This window comes from Leuciscus leuciscus (assembly GCF_965113295.1).
Source record: "Leuciscus leuciscus genome assembly, chromosome: 3".
Classification (NCBI taxonomy): Eukaryota; Metazoa; Chordata; class Actinopteri; order Cypriniformes; family Leuciscidae; genus Leuciscus; species Leuciscus leuciscus.
Window position 1 is genome coordinate 14268717 of NC_138727.1, and position 25206 is coordinate 14293922.

General features: G+C 36.9%; 1 protein-coding gene across 1 annotated transcript in view; it reads left to right on the forward strand.

The window, feature by feature from the left end:
- Window positions 1-25206, forward strand: part of mtus1b (microtubule associated tumor suppressor 1b) — a 46828-nt gene that overhangs the window by 13214 nt on the left and 8408 nt on the right. Inside the window, exons 4-7 of the mRNA XM_082165748.1 lie at window positions 2580-2771; window positions 7126-7266; window positions 8576-8680; window positions 20936-21165. Coding sequence (XP_082021874.1) covers window positions 2580-2771; window positions 7126-7266; window positions 8576-8680; window positions 20936-21165 — 668 coding nt within the window. The remainder of the gene's footprint in view (window positions 1-2579; window positions 2772-7125; window positions 7267-8575; window positions 8681-20935; window positions 21166-25206) is intronic.

The window sequence follows — 25206 nt, forward strand, 5'->3', positions numbered from 1 at the left end:
CTCTTACAATCTTTATGTTTATATATTGTCCTCATCAAGCTGGATAGTAATGGGGATAAAATCAGTGATTTAAGTCAAATATTTGTTATAAATAATAATTATTTTTGTATAAAGCACAAGATTATTGATTGTAAATTAGTGGTTCAATAAGTGGACTGTGTTTCAATGATATTTACTAAAGGACATTATTAGCAAAATCTGCACCTTTAATATATGAACATATTTAAGTTATTATATTTATAAATATGTTCATAGATTTCTCAAAAATGTTTCTGATCAACTGTTTTCTTATTTTGATATCATAAAAGTAAAATAGGCCTAAACTACCATTAAAAATGTAAAACAAATTTTTTTTTAAAGAAAATAATACTTTTATTCAGCATTAACTTGATCAGAAATTAAAGCAAAGACATTTTTAAGGTTACAGAAGATTTCAATTTCACATAAATACTGTTCTTTTGAACTTTAGATTTATCAAAGAATCCTGAAAAGAAAGTGTATTACAGTTTCCAACTGATTGATAATAATACGAAATGTTTCTTGAGCACCAAAATTAGCATATTAGACTGATTTCTGAAGGATCATGTGACACGGAAGACTGGAGTAATGATAATAATAAGTTCGATTTTAAAATATATTCGAAAAGAAAGTTTTAATGATATTTCACAATATTACAGTTTATTATATATCATAATAATAAATAAATATCTTAAAATTTACTATTTAAATTTACATTTACAATATCATTACAAATTTATGACTCTGTTTCCTGTGAAATACCCTGTACACATCCTGTCCGCTTGGCCACAAAAATGTAGCTGTGCCACTTGTCGGAGATCTCTTTCTATGTGTTTGTTTGCTTTCCTTATCTTGTTTTAGTAGCTGATAGCCACAAGTGATCAGATAAGTACTTTCAAATTAAAAACCCAAAGTCAGACTTTGCCTGGAAGTGAACAAGTAAAATGCAGTAGCATGTGTTCTCCAACAGGTGGCATTTATCTCATTTATTGGTCGCACTGCTTTTGAATTCGGTGCCGTTTAAAAACTCAGAAGAGGAAAGAGCAGGGAGTTCAGAGAGTGGTTTCTGGATCAGACTCTGGAGAAAGTGAAACATCTCTCTGTACTTTACCAACAGATTCAAACCTGCATGTAAAAACACCAGCTGGCATAAAGTGATATTTGTGTTGGTTGGTCTCCATAGCAGTGCCCCCAGAAGACCTTACATTATGTACAGTACAGGATGTGCTTGTGTGAGGTGTCGTCTCTCTCCCTCTTTAATTCCCAGTAACACACACGGCTTCTACCCATTGGAGTCAAGCAAGTGTTCTCACACATAGGAACTGGTCGGTAGTGTAGAAAAAGAAACAGGATACAGGAAACACACCAAGATTTCCCAGCACACTATTGCACATATCACAAAGAAAAAGACACAAACGCAATTTCCTAATGGTGGAACTATAAAAACTGATCAAATTGAATTTAATAGAAAATTAATTACTTTTTCACTGTGGTGCGGAAATCATTTGAGCATATTTGAACAGCTTCGTCTTTGACCTTCATCTAAAAAATATGTTAACATACATAACACCAATGACATGGAATATGTTTTACATATTATTATTATTACATATTATTTTATAATATTATTTACGCTACCGTTCAAAGGTTAGGGGTCAGTACGATTTCTTTTAAAGAAATGAATACTTTTATTCAGCAAGGATGCATTAAAATCTTCAAAAGTGACAGTAAAGACATGTATAATGACAGAAAAGATTTCTATTTCAAATAAATGATAATCTTTTGACCGTTCTTTACATCAGAGAATCAAAAAACAAAAAAACTCATTCACAATCACAGTTTCTAATCAAATTATTGAATGATTTCTGAAGGATCATGTGAGAGTAATGGTGCTGAAAATTCAGCTTTACCATCACAGGAATAAATTACATTTTAAAATATATTAAAATAAAATATATAGAATTTAATAAGTTATTTTAAATTGTAATGATATTTATTCACAGTATTTTTATTGTAAAAGCAGCCTTGTTGAGCATAAGAGACTTCTTTTAGATACATTTACAAAATCCTGAACCCAATTGTTTGAATGGCTCTGTATATTTCTAAGTACTTATTCTGTTTTGCTTTTATTTCTACAGCTGTTAGACATTGCACTAAACTTGGAAAACAAAAGGAGTTTTTAGGCACCTGACAAAATAATTTTTTTACAAAAATGTGTAAAACAGAGTTAAACCATCATATTTTATAAAAGCATGCTAGATGACAGCACACCGCCTTGTATGGTGAACTTCTTGTGAGGAAAGGTGATGAGTACAGAAAAATAAAACTGTTGACGTACAAAGGTCAGTGAGGGTCATCTTTGCTCATGTCAGTTTGTATGCATGGCTGAATGCACATTGATATTCTATATATAACTGCGGTCTTTATTAAGTAATTGAACACTCTGTGAGTGCAGCTGGCTGAATAGAACCGCTTCGAAAACATATAGAGTCTAGCTGCAATATGCTTTGGTATCAGTGATGATGGCGAGTAGAATTTAATTATAACTCTTTTGTGCTTAGGTATTCCAAGGATGCGCACCACAGACAAGTCTGCAGTACCCTGCAGCCCAACTTCTGTTTCCAGCTCTTTTTGTAAGGGTCCTCAGAGAGCTGCCTCTTCCAAACTGCCTGTCAAAGGCCTACCCGCAAGCCCCAGCTCCTCATCTCTGGGAAGTACAATCAGCGAAAGCAACAGTATTGCTGTAAACAAAGGTGCGTGTCTGTGAAGAGTCTTAAAGGGATAGTTCATTCATAGTAACTATGATAGTAGTTCATAGTTAGTATGATAGATAGTTACTGGGATAGTAACTCCATTTCTTTTGAAAGTTCTCATTTTAGACTTCTAATTTGAGACCGGTGTTTTGTTTTGCTCTATCCTTTGCACTTCCACATTCGTCATGCGTTGGGTCAGAGGTCACTTTTTCCGCCGCAAATCGATGTGTACGGCTGTCTGCCGGAAGCTAGTTATTATAGTTGATAAAGTTTTAAATAGGGATATTTTTCTTACAAAAACCCATATTTTCGCTTCAGATTAATTGTTTGGGGTTTTGGATGCATTGTTTTGGGTTTCAAAATCTCGCCCCCCATTCACTACTAGGGGTGCAACGGATCAAAAAACTCACGGTTCGGATCGTTTCTCGGATCAGAGTCACGGATCGGATCATTTTTCGGATCAGCAAAATTTTATTTTATTTTTTTATTAACACTTTTAAATTGTTAAATTAAAATATATAAAATCAACTTAAAGTGCACAAGGCATAATATCTTCTTTTTAACATAATTAATGAAAAACAACTTAAAGTGCAACATAAAAAGGCATCTCCTTCCTTTAAACATGGACCAATGCTTTATGTGTTTCCACTGTCATATAGGGCAGTCAAAATTGCTAAAAAATGACGTTCGAATATTCCCTCTAAAAAACACATATTCGAATTATTCGAACATCTGGTTGCGCATTTTGTCAATGACGCGCACTTCACACATCCACCATCACCTCCTGCAACCCCTCTCCTCCCCCCTTCTGCCATCCAACCTGAGCTTAAGGTCTGTGTGGAGGACGTGAGCCGAGTCTTCAAAAAACAGAAGACTAGGAAAGCTTCAGGCCCAGACGGCATCTCATCTGCTTGTCTAAAAGCCTGCGCTGACCAACTGGCCCCAGTCTTCACGCAGATCTTCAACAGATCATTGGAGCAGTGTGAAGTTCCCTGCTGCTTCAAACGCTCCACTATCATTCCGGTTCCCAAAAAACCTAAAATCACTGGACTTAATGACTACAGACCTGTCGCTCTCACGTCTGTGGTCATGAAGTCGTTTGAAAGACTGGTGTTGGCCTATCTGAAGGACATCACTGGACCCCTTCTGGATCCCTTTCAGTTTGCTTACAGAGCAAACAGGTCTGTGGATGATGCAGTCAACATGGGACTGCACTATATCCTGCAACATCTTGACAGACCTGGGACTTATGCACGGATCTTATTTGTGGACTTCAGTTCGGCCTTCAATACCATCATCCCTGATCTTCTCACAGCCAAACTGACTCAGCTCTCCATGCCATCCTCAATCTGTCAGTGGATCTCCAGCTTCCTGACAGACCGGCAGCAGCGAGTGAGACTGGGGAAGCTCACATCCAGGACCCTCACCATCAGCACTGGCGCCCCCCAAGGGTGCGTTCTCTCCCCACTGCTCTTCTCCCTGTACACTAATGACTGCACTTCTAAAGACCCCTCTGTCAAGCTCCTGAAATTTGCAGACGACACCACCGTCATCGGTCTCATCCAAAATGGTGACGAGTCTGCTTACAGACTGGGGGTTGAACAGCTGGCTGTCTGGTGCAGCTATAACAACCTTGAGCTGAACACGCTCAAAACAGTGGAGATGATTGTGGATTTCAGGAGAAAATCCCCAGCACTCCCCCCTCTCACCATCATGAACAGCACTGTGGAAGCAGTGGAGTCATTCAGGTTCCTGGGCTCTACCATCTCTCAGGACCTGAAGTGGGCAAATCACATTGACTCCATTGTGAAAAAGGCCCAGCAGAGACTGTACTTCCTTCGCCAGCTGAAGAAGTTCAATCTGCCACAGGAGCTGCTGATCCAGTTCTACTCAGCCGTCATTGAGTCTGTTTTAAGCACTTCCATCACTGTCTGGTTTGGTTCAGCTACCAAATCGGACATCAGGAGACTACAACGGACAGTCCGGACAGCAGAGAGGATTATTGGTGCCCCCCTGCCAACCCTCCAGGACCTGTACTCTTCCAGAGTGAGGAAGAGAGCAGGTAAAATCATCACAGACTCCACTCACCCTGGACACCCCCTGTTTGAACTGTTACCGTCAGGACGGCGACACAGATCACTGGCCACAAGAACATCCAGGCACAGGAACAGTTTCTTTCCACAGGCCATTTCCCTTCTGAACACTTAACATGCCCCCCAAGGCATATGCCTGCAAGTGCAATACTCCCACTGTCTAGTGCAATATTCTCTTAACTCAGGTGATATTTATATTTATATTATTCATACTACTCAAAATACTGCAAATATGTTCATAATCTGTAACATGCACTAGACTCCCACTGTCTAGTGTAATATTCTCTAACTCAGGTGATATTTATATTTATATTATTCATACTTCTCAAAATACTGTAAATATGTTCATAATCTGTAAATGTTTATTCAGACTAAACCCAACTGTGACCCCTTTTTTTTACTTTTTATACTATTTTATTTTATTTTATTTTTTTATATATTTTATTCTTAGAATTTGTATTACTATGTTTCTTGTTGTATTTGTATTTGTATATGTGCACTGGAAGCTTCAGTACCAAGAAAAATTCCTTGTGGGTGCAAGCACACTTGGCAATAAAGCTCTTTCTGATTCTGATTCTGATTCTGATTCTGATTAGGCCTATGTCAATAACAGGACAAATTAATACAAAGAGACATAACTACTTGTGTAGTTCATTTAAGTTTAAACATATTTGACAACGTATTACCTTGCTCGCTCGCACTCGCAGGCACTCTTTCTCTCTCTCTCTCGCCGTCACCCATGCTGCGTTCACACCAAACGCGAATAGAGCGTCTGGCGCGAGTGATTTCAATGTGAAGTCAATGTAAAGACGCGTTTACACACGTCTGGAGGTTTTGCGGCGCGAATGAGGCGTCACGCTCTCTGCGGTTCATAACGCTCGCCATGACCACGCTGTGTGTGGACTGAACATGCGCACAACTTTTTTTTCATCAATCAATCCGCGGATCACGTGAGTGCCGAACCGAAGATATTGATCCGAACGGATCACGGATCGATGATGATCCGTTGCACCACTATTCACTACCATTATAAAGCTTGGAAGAGCCAGGATATTTTTCTTTTTATATATCTCCGATTGTGTTCGTCTAAAAGAAGAAAGTCATATACTTCTAGGATGGCTTGGGGGTGAGTAAATAATGGGATGCTTTTCATTTTTGGATGAACTATCCCTTTAAGTCACCATCTGCATCTTGACAGTTTTCAAGTACATACTTGAAAACCTCTTAGCCCTAAAATACATGCCTTCCTCCTTCTCACGCTGCATACAATCATTTTCTTAATTTATTTTGCAGTAAAAAAGAAACCAGATAAATTTACCAGATAAATGAAACATGTAGATGGAAATCAGTCATTATCATATTCATATATTAAAGTACAATGGTTTTAACATTTGAGATACATAGTTTCTCACACTTTCTCTCTGAGCTTCAATGTAATCTTCAGGGCTCAGACTGCCCTCATTCCTTTCCTCAGGTCAAAGGTCACATCTGCTCAGAGTTTAGCAGTGACTGTGAGCAACTCATATACAATACAATCTCTGCCATTCCAAAGCTGTGCGCTGTAGACATTAATCGCAACATCCTCCACACAACACCCAATCAGAATTATGATTAGTTTACTCCCACACTTTCCTGCTGTCCCAAACTCTGAACTTAAATTAATGAAAAAACAAGATCGCCACTGGGTTGCCATGGTAAATTAGAGCAATGAGCACTAGTTTCAATTGGAATGCATGTGAATGTGTTACGATTTTCAAGGTAAATTCCCGACAAAATTGCCAATTAATATTGACACAAAAGCCTTTTATTTGAACGATTAACTGATAAAGTAATCATGTTGTTGTGCTGGGACCAATTGCTTAGATTTGTTTCTAACTGATCTAGTCTTTTACTAATTGCATTTTTTTAACATAAACCATTTGAAGAATTCAAGGAATTGGATCTTTATCTGAGTTTCTTAATAGGTGGCATGTTTCTGCACATACACATAATCAGTATTTTAGATTTGTTTACCAGAGAAGAAACCGATTAAGATATTAAGACATGTTGTGAGATATAAAGACATTTAAACATCAACTTTATCAACAAATATCACAAAATGTAAGTAAAAAAATAAATAAAATGAACTAAGTGCATGACACAAGACAGTAAATTTAGATTCAAGATACAAAAAATGATCAAATATAATTTGAAAATAGGGTTTTACTGCAGTGTACACCATATTATTTTATAATGTGATGTGGTGATTTGTCTTTGATCAGTTCCTGTTGAAGGGATGAAGAGTGAGGAGAAGTCTGTCAAACAGTCGCCCACATCCCAGATTCAAGGAAAGTCTCTTTTTATCAAACCTGTATCAGGTCACCGCAGCAGAGCGAGCTCCACACCGTCTAAACCTGTGACAGGTGAGGGAAACGTGAAGTTTTAATCTTCTAATCTCACTAACTCTGTCTAACAGTCACACTTATTTTCATGTTTATCATAGTCCACATTCATGTGTCTCTCATTATTCATTATTTACACACCAAAACAGGCTCAAAGGGAAACTCACACTCTTTGGCGTCTATAATCATTAATCAGTGGGAAAGCTCTGATTGTCTTAAGCTAATGACACTGCAATTAGAACTCCTTTGATGTTATTTTAGTTCAAAATCACAATCTGATTACAACCATATACCCCTCTTAATAGGTTTTTTAAAAGATTCTAATACCCTAATTCATTATTGTAATTCATTTTCTATTGTTATGATAGAAATAGATTAGATTAGATCTTTTAATATGGAAGGTAAAAAATTTTATGCAAATCATACACAAATATCCTCTTCTTTAGTATTTTTCGATTGTTTATAAAATATCCTTAAAACATCCACAAAACAAGATAAATTGACCCTAGAAGCACAATTAGAAGCATTAAATATTAAGAGATATTTCAAATATATATATTTTGGATATATCGATAATAAAAAAAATGTATTATATATATATGTATATATGAAATCACAAAAAACTTAACATTCATTATCATTGAAAAGTTTGTGGTTGGTAAGATTAGTTTTTTTTAAAGAAATTAATGGTTTTATTCAACAAGGACGCATCAAATTGATAAACATTTGACAGTAAATACATTTATAACGTTACAAAAGATTTTTATTTCCAATAAATGCTGTTCTCTTGAACTTTCTCCTTGAAAAAAAATCAAAAACCAGAATCAGCATATTACCGTAGAATGATTTCTGAAGAATCATGTGCCTCTGAAGACTGGAGTAAAGAAAATTCAGCTTTGCAATCACTGGAATAAATTACATTTTAAATATATATTCAAATAGAAAACATTTAGGATTTTAAATTGCAATAATATTTCACAATGTTAGTGTTTTCCCTGTATTTTTGATCACATAAATGCAGCCTTGGTGAGCACAAGAGACTTCTTCAAAAACCATTACAATATTTTACCAACCCCAAACTTTTGACGCCACAAAACAAGATACACATATTGTTTATAGTTAATATTGATTGCCTTGCTAATTGCTTTGAGTGTAAAGATGGCGGTGAAGGTTTAGCAGCATTCTTTCTGCCCCGCCCTGTCCCACCCACTGCTATTAAAACACACATGCACATACAGAGCCTCTACAGGACATCTGACTCAGTCACTGAAACCTTCCACTGCACAATCTGTTAACATGAAGTTTGATTTCTTCTGCACTATTTTAATAGGGCTGAAAGCCCCAGCTGTGACCAGCCATGGGACAGCTAAGACTAACCAGAATGCTTTGCAGCGCAGTGGATCTGCACGACTTATTCGCTCATCATCAGTAATAGGTAAGGAGAGAATTTGATTGTGTGTGTCTGTATCCATTTACATTCTACCATTGCTGTGTTGTCTACTTGCCATTAGTTCAGTATAATCAAAAACATGCAGTCATGAGTAAACTTGTTGTATTCCAAAGGTGTTGAAAATAGCATATCGTAATTTTATTTGTATTTTTTTCACTTAAAGTTGGCATGAAATGGAAGTTGTGATAGTCTTTGCTTCCCTAGTGTGACGTATATCTGAGTGGGACTTGGTTCTATTGCTGTGATGTCATGTGAGTGACAGGTTGTCCCGCCCTCATGCCAGTAAACACGTTATCAGAGAAGTGATATATAAAATCACAATTTTTACATGTGTAGTTTTATATTTCTCCATCATTTTTAATTCAATTATGCTGTTGCAATGCTTCATGGGATTGTAGTTCTTTCCCTCACTAAAGTTGTTAAAGGCCCACTGAAGTGCCTTGGAACGCGCAGCTTTGTATGATGCGTTGACGTAATTTCCACTGAAACAGGAAGCTAAGGCTTTTGAATGGCCCCTTCCCCTTTTCAAATAGCCTATAGCATTTAGTTTAGCTCACAGACTTCAAGTCGTACTTGACAGCACCATGGAAGCGAATCCAAGCGCTGATGATACGTTGGATTCAATAGTAGAGGTGTGAATAAATTATAGCAGTTGGAAAACGGAATAAAACTTGAGCGTTTGAGCAACCGAACAGACATTTGCAACCCATATTGCTCCATGACATGTCAGCGGTCGCTTTGGTCAGGTGGTATTTATAGCATGGGGGGGCGGGACGCTTTAGATTCTAGAGAGCATTTGATTGGACAGAAGATGTGATGAGAAGCTGAAGTCCGCAGTGATGTCATAAAAATCTGTGATCCATTTTAGCGGAAGTGAGAGACTGTAAGTTTTGAATGCTTATATCTCCTAAATATGAATGTTGTCATTGTTTTGGAACACGCCTTATTCATAACCTTAAAGCTAACATATTCATACTAAAAGCTAAAAAACGTAAAGTTTGATTTCAGTGGGCCTTTAAGTACTGTACACAGTCTAATACCTTGTATTTTGTTTTTGCTTCCAATCAAAGTTTGTAATGTTATGATTCACTTCATAGCTGGTTGCCTTGGTTCATGGCTTATAATGCTTTAATGAAGACTTTTTTGAAATCCCTATGGGAGAAATGAATGAAAAAAATACTTCCGGAACCAACAGCGCTGAAAAAGTGGGCGGGCACTGTTGGACTCTATAAAATTACTTATCGCCATTTCAGGAGTTGTCAACTTTGTAGTGTGTATTTTGAAGTATTGTGTAAGTACGTTCTGTAAGTAAGTTTAATTGTGGGTTTAATTCACACATTTATTTTTCCCTTGTTTTGTAACCTTGTGTGACTTACTGTGCAGTGTAGAACATAAATGCCATAGACACCCTCAGGCCACAACAAGCTCACATTCACAACAAGTTTACCCAACCAATGCATATTTCTTGGCATTTCGTGCATTTCCGTCTTGCTTTACTTACAAACATCTTGACTTTAACAGAATTTTACCCACACGCACCACCTCCACCCCTTGAATGTTCCTAATTTATGTTGCTCTGGCCGTGCAGCTGTTGGCCTTTAGTGATGAATAAGGAAGCACAATAGTGTCAGAACACAGCCAATCATGTGCTGCTTGACGTCTCTCTATTCAACAGTGTCACTCATCAGTATTCTGAGGCGCTTGTTTCTCTCTCGCTCTCTTTCTCTCCATTTCTTTTTCTTTATCCAACAAAGGCATCCATTCAGGAAGCCTGCAGCTTGGAAGATACATAAACGGTAAATAGATGTCTGAGAGAAGGCGCCCGAAAAAAGAGAGGAAAGAGGGAGAGAAGAGGAGTTATAAGAAAGATAATGACATGAGGCAAGATTAGGGTCTAATAAGGACTTTATGCCTATGAAATATGAATAAAATTAAATCTATGAAAAAAGAGAATGTAGGCGTTCAGTGATCAAGTTCATTCAATAAAATGAATTAGTTAAAGGAATAGTTCACCAAAAACAAAAATGTATATTTAGAAAAAATTCTTGAAAAGTGTTTTTTCTTTTTTTTCTTTTTTCCCCCCCTTTTTTTCAGAGAATATATCTTGAATTAAATAATGAAGTACATCTCGAATTCTTACCTCATTGGTGTTTTTTCTTTGTTTTAAGCAACAACAACAAAAAAACTCACCAAATTGTGTTACATTTCAAAAACTTAAAACAAGAAAACAAAAACTAGAAAATAATACATATCAAGATATATTTAGAATATACTCTAAAATCGAGTCATATTAAAAAAAATGTGCACAATTTTGCTCCTCAAATACAGGATGTATAGATGTTCTATATACAAAAATACCAATTCAGATTTTTTTTTGCTGTGTAATTGTAAATCACAATCTATAATCTTCAAATGCATCATCTTCCATCCTCATACCAATACTGTAGCCAAGAGAGAGGGAGTGAGAGAACGACATTACTCATAAACCGCCTACTCCCCGCTCTGTGCTCACTCCCTCCCCTTCCCTCTTACATTGCCTCTATCCCTCCATCCCCCCTTCTGAGTACACGAGTGTGTGTGTTGAACTACAGACAGCTTGGCTTTGTGTGTGTGTGTGTGCGTGTGCGTGTGCAACACACATAAAGGATTAGCGTGTGCACGTTTGCGGCGAAAGTGAGAGAGGGGAGCAGAATATATGAGACACTGGCTGGTTCAGCATCCAAGAGGACACCGCTGAAAGAGCTGCTCATCATTCCCAATACAATCTTCATCATCACCTTGGTGTTTTTGTAGGAGTATCAATCTTTATCATTCTTGATTTTTTTTTGGGAGACTTTGGGAGACAAAATTGCTTCTCCCCTATGTTTTTCTTCCTTTTTCCCTTAAATTGTTGATTTGACTTCCCCCCTCATCTTAAGAAGACTTTTGCACTGGAATGTGACAAACCGATTTTTCTTTCTATAGTGAACATTCCGTTTTTCTTTTTTTCTTCTTTTTTTTTTTTTTTTTTCTTCAGCTGAGAAATTTCTTGATTTTTTTCTTCTTTATTTTGTGGAGGATTTACTCTCCTCCAGTTGGACATCGAAGGTCATGTTATGGTCTCCGAGACTTTCCTTATCAAACTTCCACGTGAAGCTCACGGCTAAGGGACTATTCCGCAATCTCCAGCTACTGCCGGGATGCAAAAAAAACACGGTGGTCTTCCATGCAGGTTGGAGAACGTCTCTTCTCCCTTCCTCCATCTCTCAATCTCTCCCATCATCTCTCTATCACCATACGCCCCTTCCCCCCTCCCATATTTCTCCTTTTAACACCCATCTCTCCATAGTTACCGTTGATCCATCCGTGATTTGAGGAGCGTCCTTGAGCAGCCTTAACCATTGTTTCTTTTTACTGAAGATGCTTACAAAGAATCATGTGTTTGTGTGTGTGTGTGTGTGTGTGTGTGTGTGTGTGTAATGTAGTGAAACACTCGGTCGCGTGATCTTTAGTGGAGTGATGCCTGTACCAGAGTGCACCATGTGCAGTGCCACAAATAGAAACTGCTTGCTGTGTTTTTAATGGGTTTATCTGTGCTATGCCTGCATTCTGATATTCATACGTAAACGGCATTAATTTAAGTGTTTATATAAGCAAGGGGAACAGTATTGATTTTTTGAGCTGGGAGTATATAAAGCACAGATAGTGTGGTATATCAGGACAGTTAGGGCTCAGCTGATAGGGTAAAATAACTGAATTTCACCTCGCCCTAACCTAAATTCTCCACTGCCCTCCTTCTTTCTGTGTCTTGAAATTTAGGTTAGGGTTCATGTAAGGATGCTCTTTCCCTATCTGTCTATCTCTCTCTTTCTCTCTCTCTCTGGTCCTGTTTACACTTGGTATAAAGATGCGTTTTGGTCGATCAGATCACAAGTTGACGATGCTAAATACAGGTGACGTTTTGAGCTTGTCCACTTTTGATCACTACTGGAAGTAGTCGAAAACACATTCGACCGGATTGATTTCGTAGTGTAGATGCTCATGTCGTCGAATGCATTCGAACAGCCACAAAACACCGCCTACTCTCTGCCTACTGACCTAATGCTTAAACATTATGGGACGTGCGCTAGTCAGACGGAATTTAAACTTTGTTGGCTGAAGACTCAAGTTTGGTTTGAAGACGGAAAATGTACCGAGCACAATGTTTCTCTCACCATTCCTGATTTCTATCACGCATTCACAATGTTCAGTGGTCTTGCGGCTGTCAGAACAGAAACAAAAGCTGCGGCTCTCTGTGTGTTTTTCCGTCGTCTCCGGTCGTGTTCATATGTAAATTGCTTATGTCGTACTTAGATCTGAAAAAAGCACATACATTTACCCGCCATTAGACACTACTCGGAAAAATCGGGTTGGTGAAAGTGGTTGAAAGTGGACAAAAGAGACAAATTAAAACAGGTGTAAACGGGAATGTGTCTCGCTTGTCTACTTGTGATCCGCATCTTTATACCAAGTGTAAACAGCCCCCCTCCCCATGTCTCTCTCTGTGAATTTCAGTCATAGAGGTTAATATTGCATGTAGGAATTTCTCAAAATGTAGTCCACAGTCCACAATCTAATGCTGAAGTCTGTCTTCTTGTCTCAACACTTAAGAGTAATAAATAATTTGTTTATTAATCAAGTCTTGATTATCTCTCTGAAAGGGTTTTAGCAACTGTTGCTTTATTAAGTCTATTAATACCCTCCACTGCTCTTACAATTCTGAAAAAGTGTGATAAAATTTTACACCAAAATCTAATGAAGGAACTATGCATACATACATATATGCAACATACATATTCCTATATATATGCAAACTATAATTTATTATTACATTTAAAAAATGGGTAAAATGTGACCTGGATATGTTCACAATATTTATCTCTCGTCCACACAAGTGGTATACTGTAGGTATAGCAGTCTACAGTCTTCACCCTAATGGAAGACACAGTGGAAAATTCCAGAACATTTTTTAACACATACACTCAGAGTGCAGCATCTCCTCATGGTTGTCTCCATAGAAACTAGCATGCTAGACCTGATATATGTGACCTGAACTGCAGCTCTGAGTGAGTGAGTGAGTGAGTGAGTGCGTGAGTGAGTGAGTGAGTGAGTGAGTGAGTGAGTGAGTGAGTGAGTGAGTGAGTGAGAGAGTGAGAGAGAGAGAACAGTTTGTACATGTCGAACGCTCCAGTACACAGTGCACGTGATATCGGTTCAAATTAATCTTTATCTGAGAACACAGCCTCTCTAATCAGACCAAATGCTTTACAAACCCTGATTTTAGGGATGTAATGTTGTGTGAGTGTATGTGTGCGTGTTTGTGTGTGCCAAATGCATGGGAACACAGTGTACTCAAAGTGGGCCACCAAACTCACACAGCCTCTTTTTTTAATCTATTTATTCATCTGGATTTGATGGCATGCTTTGGACTTGTAGCTTCCATCCCTCATCATGCGATTTAATCTAAACTACCGCTGGCCTCATTCTTATAATTCCAATCCAGATTATTTCCCCAGACCCACCTTCTGATTCTGTACAGTACATATCTCACTAGCATTCGTGTGTGTGTGTGTGTGTGTGTGTGTGTGTGTGTGTGTGTGTGTGTGTGTGTGTGTGTGTGTGTGAAGGAACTACATCTGTGAAGTAGATGCTTGTAGTTTTTAATTTTATTTTTTTTATATATGGTGCCTAGAAGTAGAAATATGTCATTGCTGATCTTTTTAAGAGTAGAAGTGTGAAATGCAAAAGAATTATATTGAAACTGAGCAATTCACAATTTTTGTCTGGTGGATGATTAAATAAGTGAAAAAAAAATATCCTTATCCCTATATATTTACAGGTAGTTAAAGGAATAGTTCACTTAAAGAAATGAAAATTCTGGTATCATTTACTCACCCTCAAGTTGTTTCAAACCTGTATGAATCTCTTTCTTCTGCTGAACACAAAATAAGATATTTTGAAGATTTTTATTTTTCCCTACTATGGAAGTCAATGGGGTCCATCAACTGTCTGGTTACTGACATTCTTCAAAATATCTTCTTTTGTGTTCAGCAGAAGAAAGAAATTCATACAGGTTTGAAACAACTTGAGGGTGAGTAAATGATCACAGAATTTTAATTGTTAAGTGAACTATTCCTTTAAGCAGAGACAAAACCTTATATTGATTGGAATATAGAGACTTTAAGGTGGGCGCTTCAGACTTGTGATAATAAGCAACTACCTAGCAAACACGCAGAAAACCTTAGCAACTGCATAGTAATGCACTAAAACCACTCACAGCACTTTAGCAACACTCTGGCAATCCATGGCACACTGTTATCATGTCAATGAGTTTTGGTGGGAAAACAGGAAATCCCAAGCCCTTAATATCCAAAGAGATCCATAGAAAATCCAAATGAATGCAAGTTTGTGTGTGTGTGATCATACTTATCCTCTTCAGATATTCCCTTTGACTTTCCAGTGAGCCATACCCCTTGCTTACCCCAATTCTAATCTTAAATAAGAATAAATAATCAAACTAATTTTGATTGAGTTGTGATTATGGTGGTATGTCGTTCTACCACAGGCCCTGGATGTCGCTCTCTCTGTCCAGCAGACTGGCCACTTTCTGTCTGTCTTCCCAGCCATGCTCAGATAGGTAATCTCACCAAACTGTCACAACAGATCTGATTTAGTCGACTTACAGTCCTTTAGACTGGAAAACTGGTGGTCAAAAGCTAGTTGTTCAGTGCTAGCACAGTATATGGTAAAATATTGCTATAAGGTTACATCCATTAGTACAATCATTATTTAATATGACTGGATTAACCAACAAAATTAATTTAGTGTTTATTTTAGCATGTACCATTTTAATACCATGTTTTTTGGACATGGTCATGGTATTCTATGATATACCCTGGAAGACCGTGTAAATACCATGGCATTTGGTAATCATATATCAAAGTACCATGGTTTTTCTACCTGATACAATGTTATATCCCACAGTACTTTTATTTTTTACATCATTTTTAGGAGAGAGATTTTAGGCTGAATAACATGGAAAAAAATTATTAGACCTGAATTAACTTGATTTAATGAAAGAACGATGTGCTTACTTTTTTTAATACACTGCTGTTCAAAGTTTGGGGTTAGTTTTCTGAAAGAAAGAAATACTTTTATTCAGCAAGGATGCATTAATTTGATCCAAAGTGGCAGTAAATACTTTTACTTTATTACAAAATCTGTTCTTTTCAATGCTGTTCTTCAGAACTTTCTGTTCATCAAAGAATCTTGAAAAATGTATTACAATTTCCACAAAAATATTAAGCAGCACAATTGTTTTCAACATTGATAACAATACGAAATGTTTCTTGAGCAGCAAATCAGCATATTAGAATGATTTCTGAAGGATCATGTGACACTGAAGACTGGAGAAATGGCTGCTGAAAATTCAGCTTTGCCTCTACTGGAATGAATACAATTTTAAAACATAATAAAAAAGAGTTGCTTAAATATTCTTACGGTAATTAAATAAATGCAGCCTTGGTGAGCATAAGAGACTTCTTCCAAAAACATTAAAAAACTCTCATCGTCCTCACATTTTTGAACGGCAGTGTTTTTAGCTGTATCGTTAGAGAGTTTTCTCTTCCTAGATATGAATGTCACATTTTTATTGAGAAGATGTGATGTAATGCGTTTGAATGTGTCTTCTCTTGAATGTGTGGCACTGATTCTGTATAAGTGAGATAATTCTTTCCATTAAGCAAAATGCTGAAACGTTTATTCAGGCTTTCCTTCAGAACGGGTGCATAATTTCCTCATCTGCCTTCCAGTAATTATGTGGAAGAGTGGAAGCCTTTTTTTTTCCTCAGTGGAAGGCTTGCGGTTTGCTGGTTGTGTGTGTGTGTGTGTGTGTGTGTGTGTGTGTGTGTGTGTGTGTGTGTGTGTGTGTGTGTGTGTGTGTGTGTGTGTGTGTGTGTGTGTGTGTGTGTGTGTGTGTGTGTGTGTGTGTGTGTGTGTGTGTGTGTGTGTGTGTGTGTGTGTGTGTGATGAATAATCTTGCAGTGTAATGAAAAGAGGGTTGCTAGAAACAGCAGCATCAAAGGAGCACCACTCTGTCTGTTAGCATAACCATGAACATATCCGGCCTGGGTGTGGACACGCTTGACGGAGCTTGTGTTTGGACGCCTGTGGTAGAGCCCTACTCAGTGTGTATGTGTGTGGTAGCTAGTTACGGTCTGTCTCCAGTGGAGTGTTTGGGGGGCAGCAATCACAGCGTGTCTCCTATCACAGTAGACCATCATAAACGCTTATTATGAGGCCTAGACTGCACACTGATTACACGGTACTCATGGACTTATCCTGTTCACACACGCGCACACACACACACACACACACACACACACACACACACACACACACACACACACACACACACACACACACACACACACACACACAAGCAAAGACTCTAATTGTATGTGCACTAGCCCAAATTTCACACAGAGTAGTGATGCTATTTTTGAGGCGCTTTGTAATCTAATAAAGCCACATTCTCCAAGTTCATATTGTACACTTAAGTTTATTTATTTAACCCAATTCAAAAAACTTTCAGTAAACACATCAATCAAATACAGTAATCAAGATGCAGCCAATGGACCCTTCCATGGACCTTCACATTTCTAGGGTTTCTCAGTAGTAAGTCATCATGGTTGTGTATAGTTCTGTAGTGGTGAAAGGAAACTACAACAAATGTATTATTTTTTGCATTCCTATTTGCTCCAATATAGCAAAAGAAGAAATCCACAATAGCATTGTTTTGTTTCTGTCATTCCCTCTCACAAACACAGCTGCGCTATTAACTCGTTTTCCAAAAAATAATCTCCTATCTGGTTTTCAAGTCAAGTCACCTTCATTTATAGTGCTTCTTACAATACAGATTGTTTCAAAGCAGCTTTACAGTGATAATAGGAAATGAATGCAACAAAGATTGTTTTGGCTGTACGGCAGATCTAGAAGAAAGTGTCTTAATTTATTCATTTCTGTTGTAAAAAATCATTAGTTATTAACTCAGGGGCCGCTTACACGACACCTTTTTCACCTGAAAACAGAAAACTTTTAATGCGTTCTGGCCGTTCATTTACACAACAACAGCGTTTTGGTGGCCTGAGAACGCAAACTTTGTAGTAGGCTTCAAAGTGCACGTTTTTTCCCACTTTTTTATTTATTTAAAGAAACAGGTTTTAATATCATTATGAGGACATTCCATAAGCACAATGCTTTTTATACTGAGCTAATGACATTTCCTAGCCCCTAACCCTAAAATTACCCCTAAATCAAAGCTTTCTGCATAATGTTTTCCTCATGGGGACCAAAAAAACATAAAAATCTATTTCAGATAATTATATATGTATTTTGTGTTATATATGTATTTTTTCAGAATATACAAGAAAGTGGCAAAAATGTAATCTAAAAAATTACAAAAATCATATTTTTAATAATACATAATTATTTTTAATACACCAAACAGACACACACACACACTGGACATGTTCCATGGTAATTTCATGGTATTCTAGAGTATTGTGTATGTAAATACTGTACCATGACCTATAAATGTGGTAATCATTCAGTGTCATAGTATATACCACAGTTACCATCTGATACCTCACTACTGCCACTATACCAATTTGTCAGGGTTTTGAGGACAAAATGTATCTCTGTGTCACAATAATGTCTGTGGCAGCAAAGTATCTCAGGTCAGCAGTGATGTGATCAGATCTGATGACACAGTCCACTGGGGTAGCAGATTGCGCAGATGTGGTCATGTGACCACAGGCAAGGGCACTGTTTATTATGATGCCACTGGGTTACAGTTATTTAAGGACATTACAGGTACCTAAAAGCACATATTCCCTCACAACTCATTGAGCCAGAAAAGGACTGCAGCAATCTCGCTATTTCAAGCCTGCGTTTAAATAATGTAACAGGGACATTCGTCACAGTGATCTTTGCATTATACATCACATTTGGGTTTGGACTGGCAGATTTAGAAAGAAAATTGTTTTACTGTGTATAAAAAAGAAAGATAGGAAGCATTTTAATGATAATTAGTTGTGCATTCATTATAAACAGGATTACATGTTTCTATTTATTTAGATAATCAATAGTCAAAAATAAAGAAAGATTAGATATGTTTTCATTAAATACACTGAATGCCTAATGAGTGTTCTTATTAAAGAGTATCAAAGACTAATATGAATGTAGTGTTGTATGTCTGTGTAACTTCTACAGGCGGTTGATATATACAGTCTCCCTTCATTAAGAGTGATGAATGATGTGTTGATCGTTTGTTGTGTGACTTAATTTCCAAAATGCACATAAAAGAAGCTATGTGATCAGAATCTGAGGGTCAACAAAACTCTGACTGTATCTGCCAGCAGGGGGCATCAGAGAGACTTTGTGATTCATGGAAGGTGGTTGAAATGTATAGTTCACCCAATTCTGTCATCATTTACTCACCCCCAAACATTTTTGACGTTTTTTTTATTATTTTATTATTATTATTATTACTACACAAAACTAAAAATGAGAAGTTTAGCAGAATGTTGATGCTGCTATTTTATGACATTATTTTTTTGGGGGGGATGGGGGTTATCAAAGCTCCAAAAAACATCTTAAGAGTAAAGTTCTTACGGCTATATTCAGCTATATTCAATATTAAGCTATATAAGTGTTCTGAAAGCCATGTGCGATAAAGAAATTAATGACAGACTTATTTTTATTTAACTATCCCTTAAATGGTGGCTGTCAAATCAATCCACTAGAGTAATATTCAGTTTGTACCTTTCACCGCTTCCATGTGTTTCTTGTGGTTAGTTGGCAGGTTTGTGTTTTAAGGTTGCTGTGTAAATATAGATTACATTTAAATGAAGACTATATTAACATCCAAATTACAGTTGTTGTTAAATGTCATCCCTACAGCAGTCCTGGGAGTTTGAGAGAAGCCAAAAGAATAGCAAAATTATGGACACATATATCCAGCCTTAATCCTTAAATGTTAAGCTTTAAATATCGAATTAATACATAAGAGATCTTAAACATGGGTAATTGACATGTGAAGCAATGCCAGCATCACATCAATGCCTGTACATATATTGTTCTATAATTTGTGTACAATTATTAGACATTTTATGACCTCATATACAGTACATTGGGAGACTACATGTAATATTTTTATATACATTTTAATAATTTGTTACACTGCTTGGCTATTTAAATAAAATGAAAAATCTATAAGGTGACTGATAATAGTGAAATAGTCAGATATATACTTTCGTACTTTGTGTCTTTTGTATAATTGACAGTAATTGGGAAGGTGAATAACTAAACTATTTGTTTATGTTTTTTTTAACCTTGTAAAAAATGTTATTGGGGGTGAAGTATGAAATCATTTTATCTAATGTATCTTGATGGTGCATATAGATTTCCATGTCACTAATATATACATCTTTTAGTCCCAGTGAACAGGATAATACTTATGTTTCTACATTTCAGATGTATTCAGTGTAAATTCAGATTTCTCAGTATGCAGTTTGAATATATGGATATAAACTGATTTATTAAGGTGAAAATGGTTGGTGTGTAGATATATTGATTGTTTTCTGTACGAGAGATCTGTGAGTCAGTATTCATCACAGATAATGGGATGGTAAACCATATTTTGACTTGATATTTTAGCCTGTAGAAGATGGGGCCAAAATGCACTCTCAACACACACACACACACACACACACACACACACACACACACACACACACACACACACACACACACACACACACACACACACACACACACACACACACACACACACACACACACACACACACACACACACACACACAATCTCTCTCTCTTTCCTTCTAATGCACTCTTAATGTGCTCTCTGGACCTTAGTGCATTATCATTAAGATTCAATCCCAGCATGCACTAGGACTCAAGAGAGGGCAAATGCTTTTTGTGTGGCTGAGTTTGTTGCTTAAAGCTTTTGTTGCAGAGCTTTCTATCAGTCATGTTTCTTTCTTTCTTATGATATCATTTAAGTAACTTAATGTTCTTCTAGTGTGTGGGTGTGTATGCGTTTTCTTTTTCTTGAAAACTGTTTTTGAGGAGTATATGTGATTTTGGACAGTGAAATCATGCTGAACATAATGACCACACTGAACACGCGCTCTTTTACAGTGGACAAGAACACTAGAGTGCCCAAAGCTGCTGGGCCAACAGCTGGACGGACACAGCAGCACAGCCCAGCTAGTCCTCAAGGAGGACCGACGGAGGAAGAAGGAGAGAGAGATCTTCGTCTTCAAAATGAGAAGAAGAGTCAATGCATCCTGCACCTCCGTAAACTCATCGTTAACAGCAATCGGCGCCTGGAGGCTCTCGCCTTGGTTGTGCAGCACATCTTCAGCGAGGTTTGAAAGCTTTACTGTTTAATATTTTCTCTCTTTCTTTCTGTCTAGATAATCCTCTATGCAGGTTTTCTCCCTATTCATTTTCTATTTTACTTCCTTGCAGTGATTAGTGCTCATTGTTGGTCTGTTGACCTGTAGTGCATTATTGGTCTACGTGCAGAGAGCTGCCTAAAATGGGGTTTTAAATGGGACTGTGTGTGATAAAGCACTAATTTAACGTTATCCAAGTCTTCTTTAGTCTTCCTAAATGTTCTTTAGTAGTAAATTGTGACTACAGGATAGTTCTGTTTGAGAATGAGATTTGGCATAATTAAATAAAATATGTTTTATTTCATCTTCAGTAAAGATACCTGGAAATTTTACGTCACATCTGACTATTTGCAATTGAGATATAGATATCTGGAACTAACCTTCTTTTAAAGATATAAAAAATGTGAATGCTCTTTCCATTTAAGTTTTAACTATCTCTTAGGTTGAGAACTATCAGCACATTTTCAGATAGCTAAATACAAATTTTGACGAGTTTAAATTTCAGTGTGTGTGTCGAATCAAATTAAGATACACTGTATGCTGTTTGGGGTTGGTAAGACTTTGTAATGTTTTTTATATATATATTTATTTATATATTTTAAAGAAGTCTTGTATGCTCTCCAATGTTGCATTTAGTTGATGAAAAATACAGCAAAAACTGTAAAATACTATTACAATTTAAAATAACTTTTCAATTTTAATTAAAAAAAATTAAATAATTTATTCCTGATGGTAAAGCTGAAAATTAATTTATTTAAAATAATTTATTCCTGATGGTAAAGCTGAAAATTCATTTATTTAAAATAATTTATTCCTGATGGTAAAGCTGAAATATATTTCATATTTTTGTGAAAACAGTGGTGTGTTTTTATTTCAGTGTTCTTTGATAAATAGAGTTAAATCAGCATTTATTTTAAATAGAAATATTTTATAACACTATAAATGTCACTATAAATATAACACGATTGAATGCATCATTGCTGAATACAAATTAGAATTTATTTCAGAAAAAAAAAAAAATCTTACTGACCTCAAACTTTTGATAGTGATAGTGAAACATCATTAGATGATCTTATATGATGATTATTCAAATTATCTTCTTCATCTTTTCTATTAGTTTGATTATAATTGCAGATATCTCACATTTTCATTTCATCCTTTCAAACAGTAATTGGGTCAGTTGCAATTATAAACATCTGAAATGTAATTATGGATAATCGCATGCTGATGCTTGTCATAGCGTATGTGCCTGGTTGTTATGTCTAGAAAACAGAAGTAGGAAACGTTTTACATGGTGGTACCATTAACCAACATTTCCAGGTGTGTTGGAACTAAGAGGGCTGCGGGGGGATGTTCTCTCACATTCACTCTAGATGTCATGCATGATTTGGGTTAGTCAATAAGCCACGTTTGACCTGAGCCTATCATGTGATCTGTTTGCAACCCACCGAAAACACAGGTTCCTATTCATTCATGCTCATCGCCATCAGACTCGCACATGAGCCTCTTTAGCTAGATGTTGCACTTGTGCATTGATCTTCCTCTTTTAAATTACTTCTTACCCTCAGCCATTGTTCTGTAAATGAAATGTGGCTACAGTAGCTTTGATAGTGACTTCAACCAGCACAACAGAAGCCACACAAGTTTCAGAGGAAACAGTCAGTCTTATTAGGGTCTCTTTGACTAAATGTCAGCCATCAAACTTTAATTTTAGGGCCTGGCATGATCAAATATCTGGGAGTGTCTGAAAAAGCGCTTTATTTTGTGATTGGCTGTATCCTGGATACAAACCTGTCACAGCGCTAAATCTCCGTTTGCTTTCTTTCGGTTTGCAAATATTTGCAGAACAAAAGAGACTGTCAATCACTAGGTGTTACTGAGTATTTAAGTGTTCTCGTTGGTCTGAATACACCAAATAACCATGAGGTAAACACAGTAGTAGAGTTGAAAAGATCAGAATCATTCTCTTTGGGTGTCTCAAAAAAAATATCATTAAAACTGAAATTACAACTAACCAGTTATTCAGTCATTTTTTTTATGTTAAACCTCAGGTATTTAGCTTACCAAACCAGTTAAACGGAATAATGAATCACCGACATTGACGCATCTTTGCCACACTGCTCATGATTGATTGAATGCCTTTTTAACATCTTAGTAGGGAGTTTCTCAGATGTTTGTGAAGCCCTTTTTTTAAGGAAGGTTAGGATGGTGAAAGCTACAGACTCAGTCTGCATTAGTTAGTCTTCAATTTATTAAATTGTATAATCAGCTTTGATCACTCTGAAACTTCTGTGGTTAACTTAGAAGAAAAGTGTGAGATTGAAGTTTCATAAGTCTACTGTTTGTTTGACTGGGGTGTAGTAACACACTAGTGTTTTGCATTTTGGTTTTTCTGAGAGAGTAGGAATGAGCGTAATCCCACCCTCATGGGCCCTGAGGCAGAACCGCTGACTGTAAAATCATCTAGATGCAAAATGCTCTATTGAATCATATACTGCACTCTCTGATGATGTTTGATGATCTGAAGGTGTGAATCTTTACTGTATTTCCTGCATGGCTGGCGACATTTTTCCTGATTTTGAATTTTAGGTGCGATTAATTGAGGCCGGAGAGATCAAAGTGAGCAAGAATATAATATACACTCAAAAGGACCTACTTAGAATATTCAACAATAATTTTTTGGGGGGGATTGGATCACGAAAAGTGCAAACTTTTCATACAATGACTGGTGCAGATAGGCTGGAGAAATAAGGTCTGCTGATGGCAGCCAAAAAAAGCATTTCAGAGGTAGAATTGTGTTGAAAATGTATGACAACACATTTTTTCCTTGAAATTATGTGCGCAAATAAATCATGCACAAGGCCAGAAACGTGTATTGAGAAAGTAAATAGGGTCAATTTTGATTTTGTGTTGACTTTAAACTTACTCTAATGTGCCTGAACCCACCTATAGGTAAACACTATTGTCTAGGTTAAAAGTAGGGGACTTACGTAGGCTTATGTGTGCTAATGTTAGTGTAACTATGTTAATAGGTTACTCAATGTGCACCCCACACCCATAGTAATCTTAACCCCAGGCGTACAATTACACCCAGAAAACCCACAACTTCTTTCTTTCTTTCTTAAACTTCAAGTCAGTCCTTTTTCCATCTCATTCCATGCATTCCTCAGTGTCCTATATAAAATGTGAATTTGTTATCTTATCTCCTTATCTCTCAGTAATAGCAAGTCGCCCCGCCATCAATCCTTCTTATCCAAACAGGAAAAAAAAAACAGCAAGGATACTTTACAAATTTTGCACTTCTACTCCAGAAACCCCACATACACTCACATGCACTCTAGGAAACACACAAATCTTCTGCTTTCATTCCGCTCAATGAAAAAAGAGAGACTTTGCTTTAGGGAAAGTGGACAGTTTTAGCACTTGTGTCACCCACAGTGATTGATAGTGAGCACAGAGGAGGTGAGATGTTGCTGTGAGGAATGCACCAGCTGCTACTGAGCCCAAGGGGGCGGGACTTAGGGAAGGGGCGGGGTGTATTTTCCCACCTCACAGCTGTTTGGCTGATAACAGTAGAGCAATGTTTCTCTGTACCCGCCCACCCGCTTTTCACCATACCGTATTTCATAGAATATGGTTGCATGTAATTTTTAGCCTGTTTTTATTTGAAAATGTCGCTCTTGAATGTCCACTGAAAAGTTATGTATTTCAATTAAAATTGTCATATAAAGTCATACCTGAAAAAATAAAAATAAAGCATTCAAGCACATGCTAATAGGTTATTTACATGTGCTTGAACTGCCATCAAAACTATTGCATTTGGATTTGATTAAAATCTGTTTGGTACTTTTTCTTTCCATGTACTCATTTAACCTGATCCTTCATATATTTTTTCTTCCCCCATTTATATTTGAACTTGAACTGAACAGCTTTGCAGACCTATAGTCTTTTGCCATGTTATGGTTCCCACGTTGACCATAACGTTATATAAACTCCAATGCACCAAGCGCA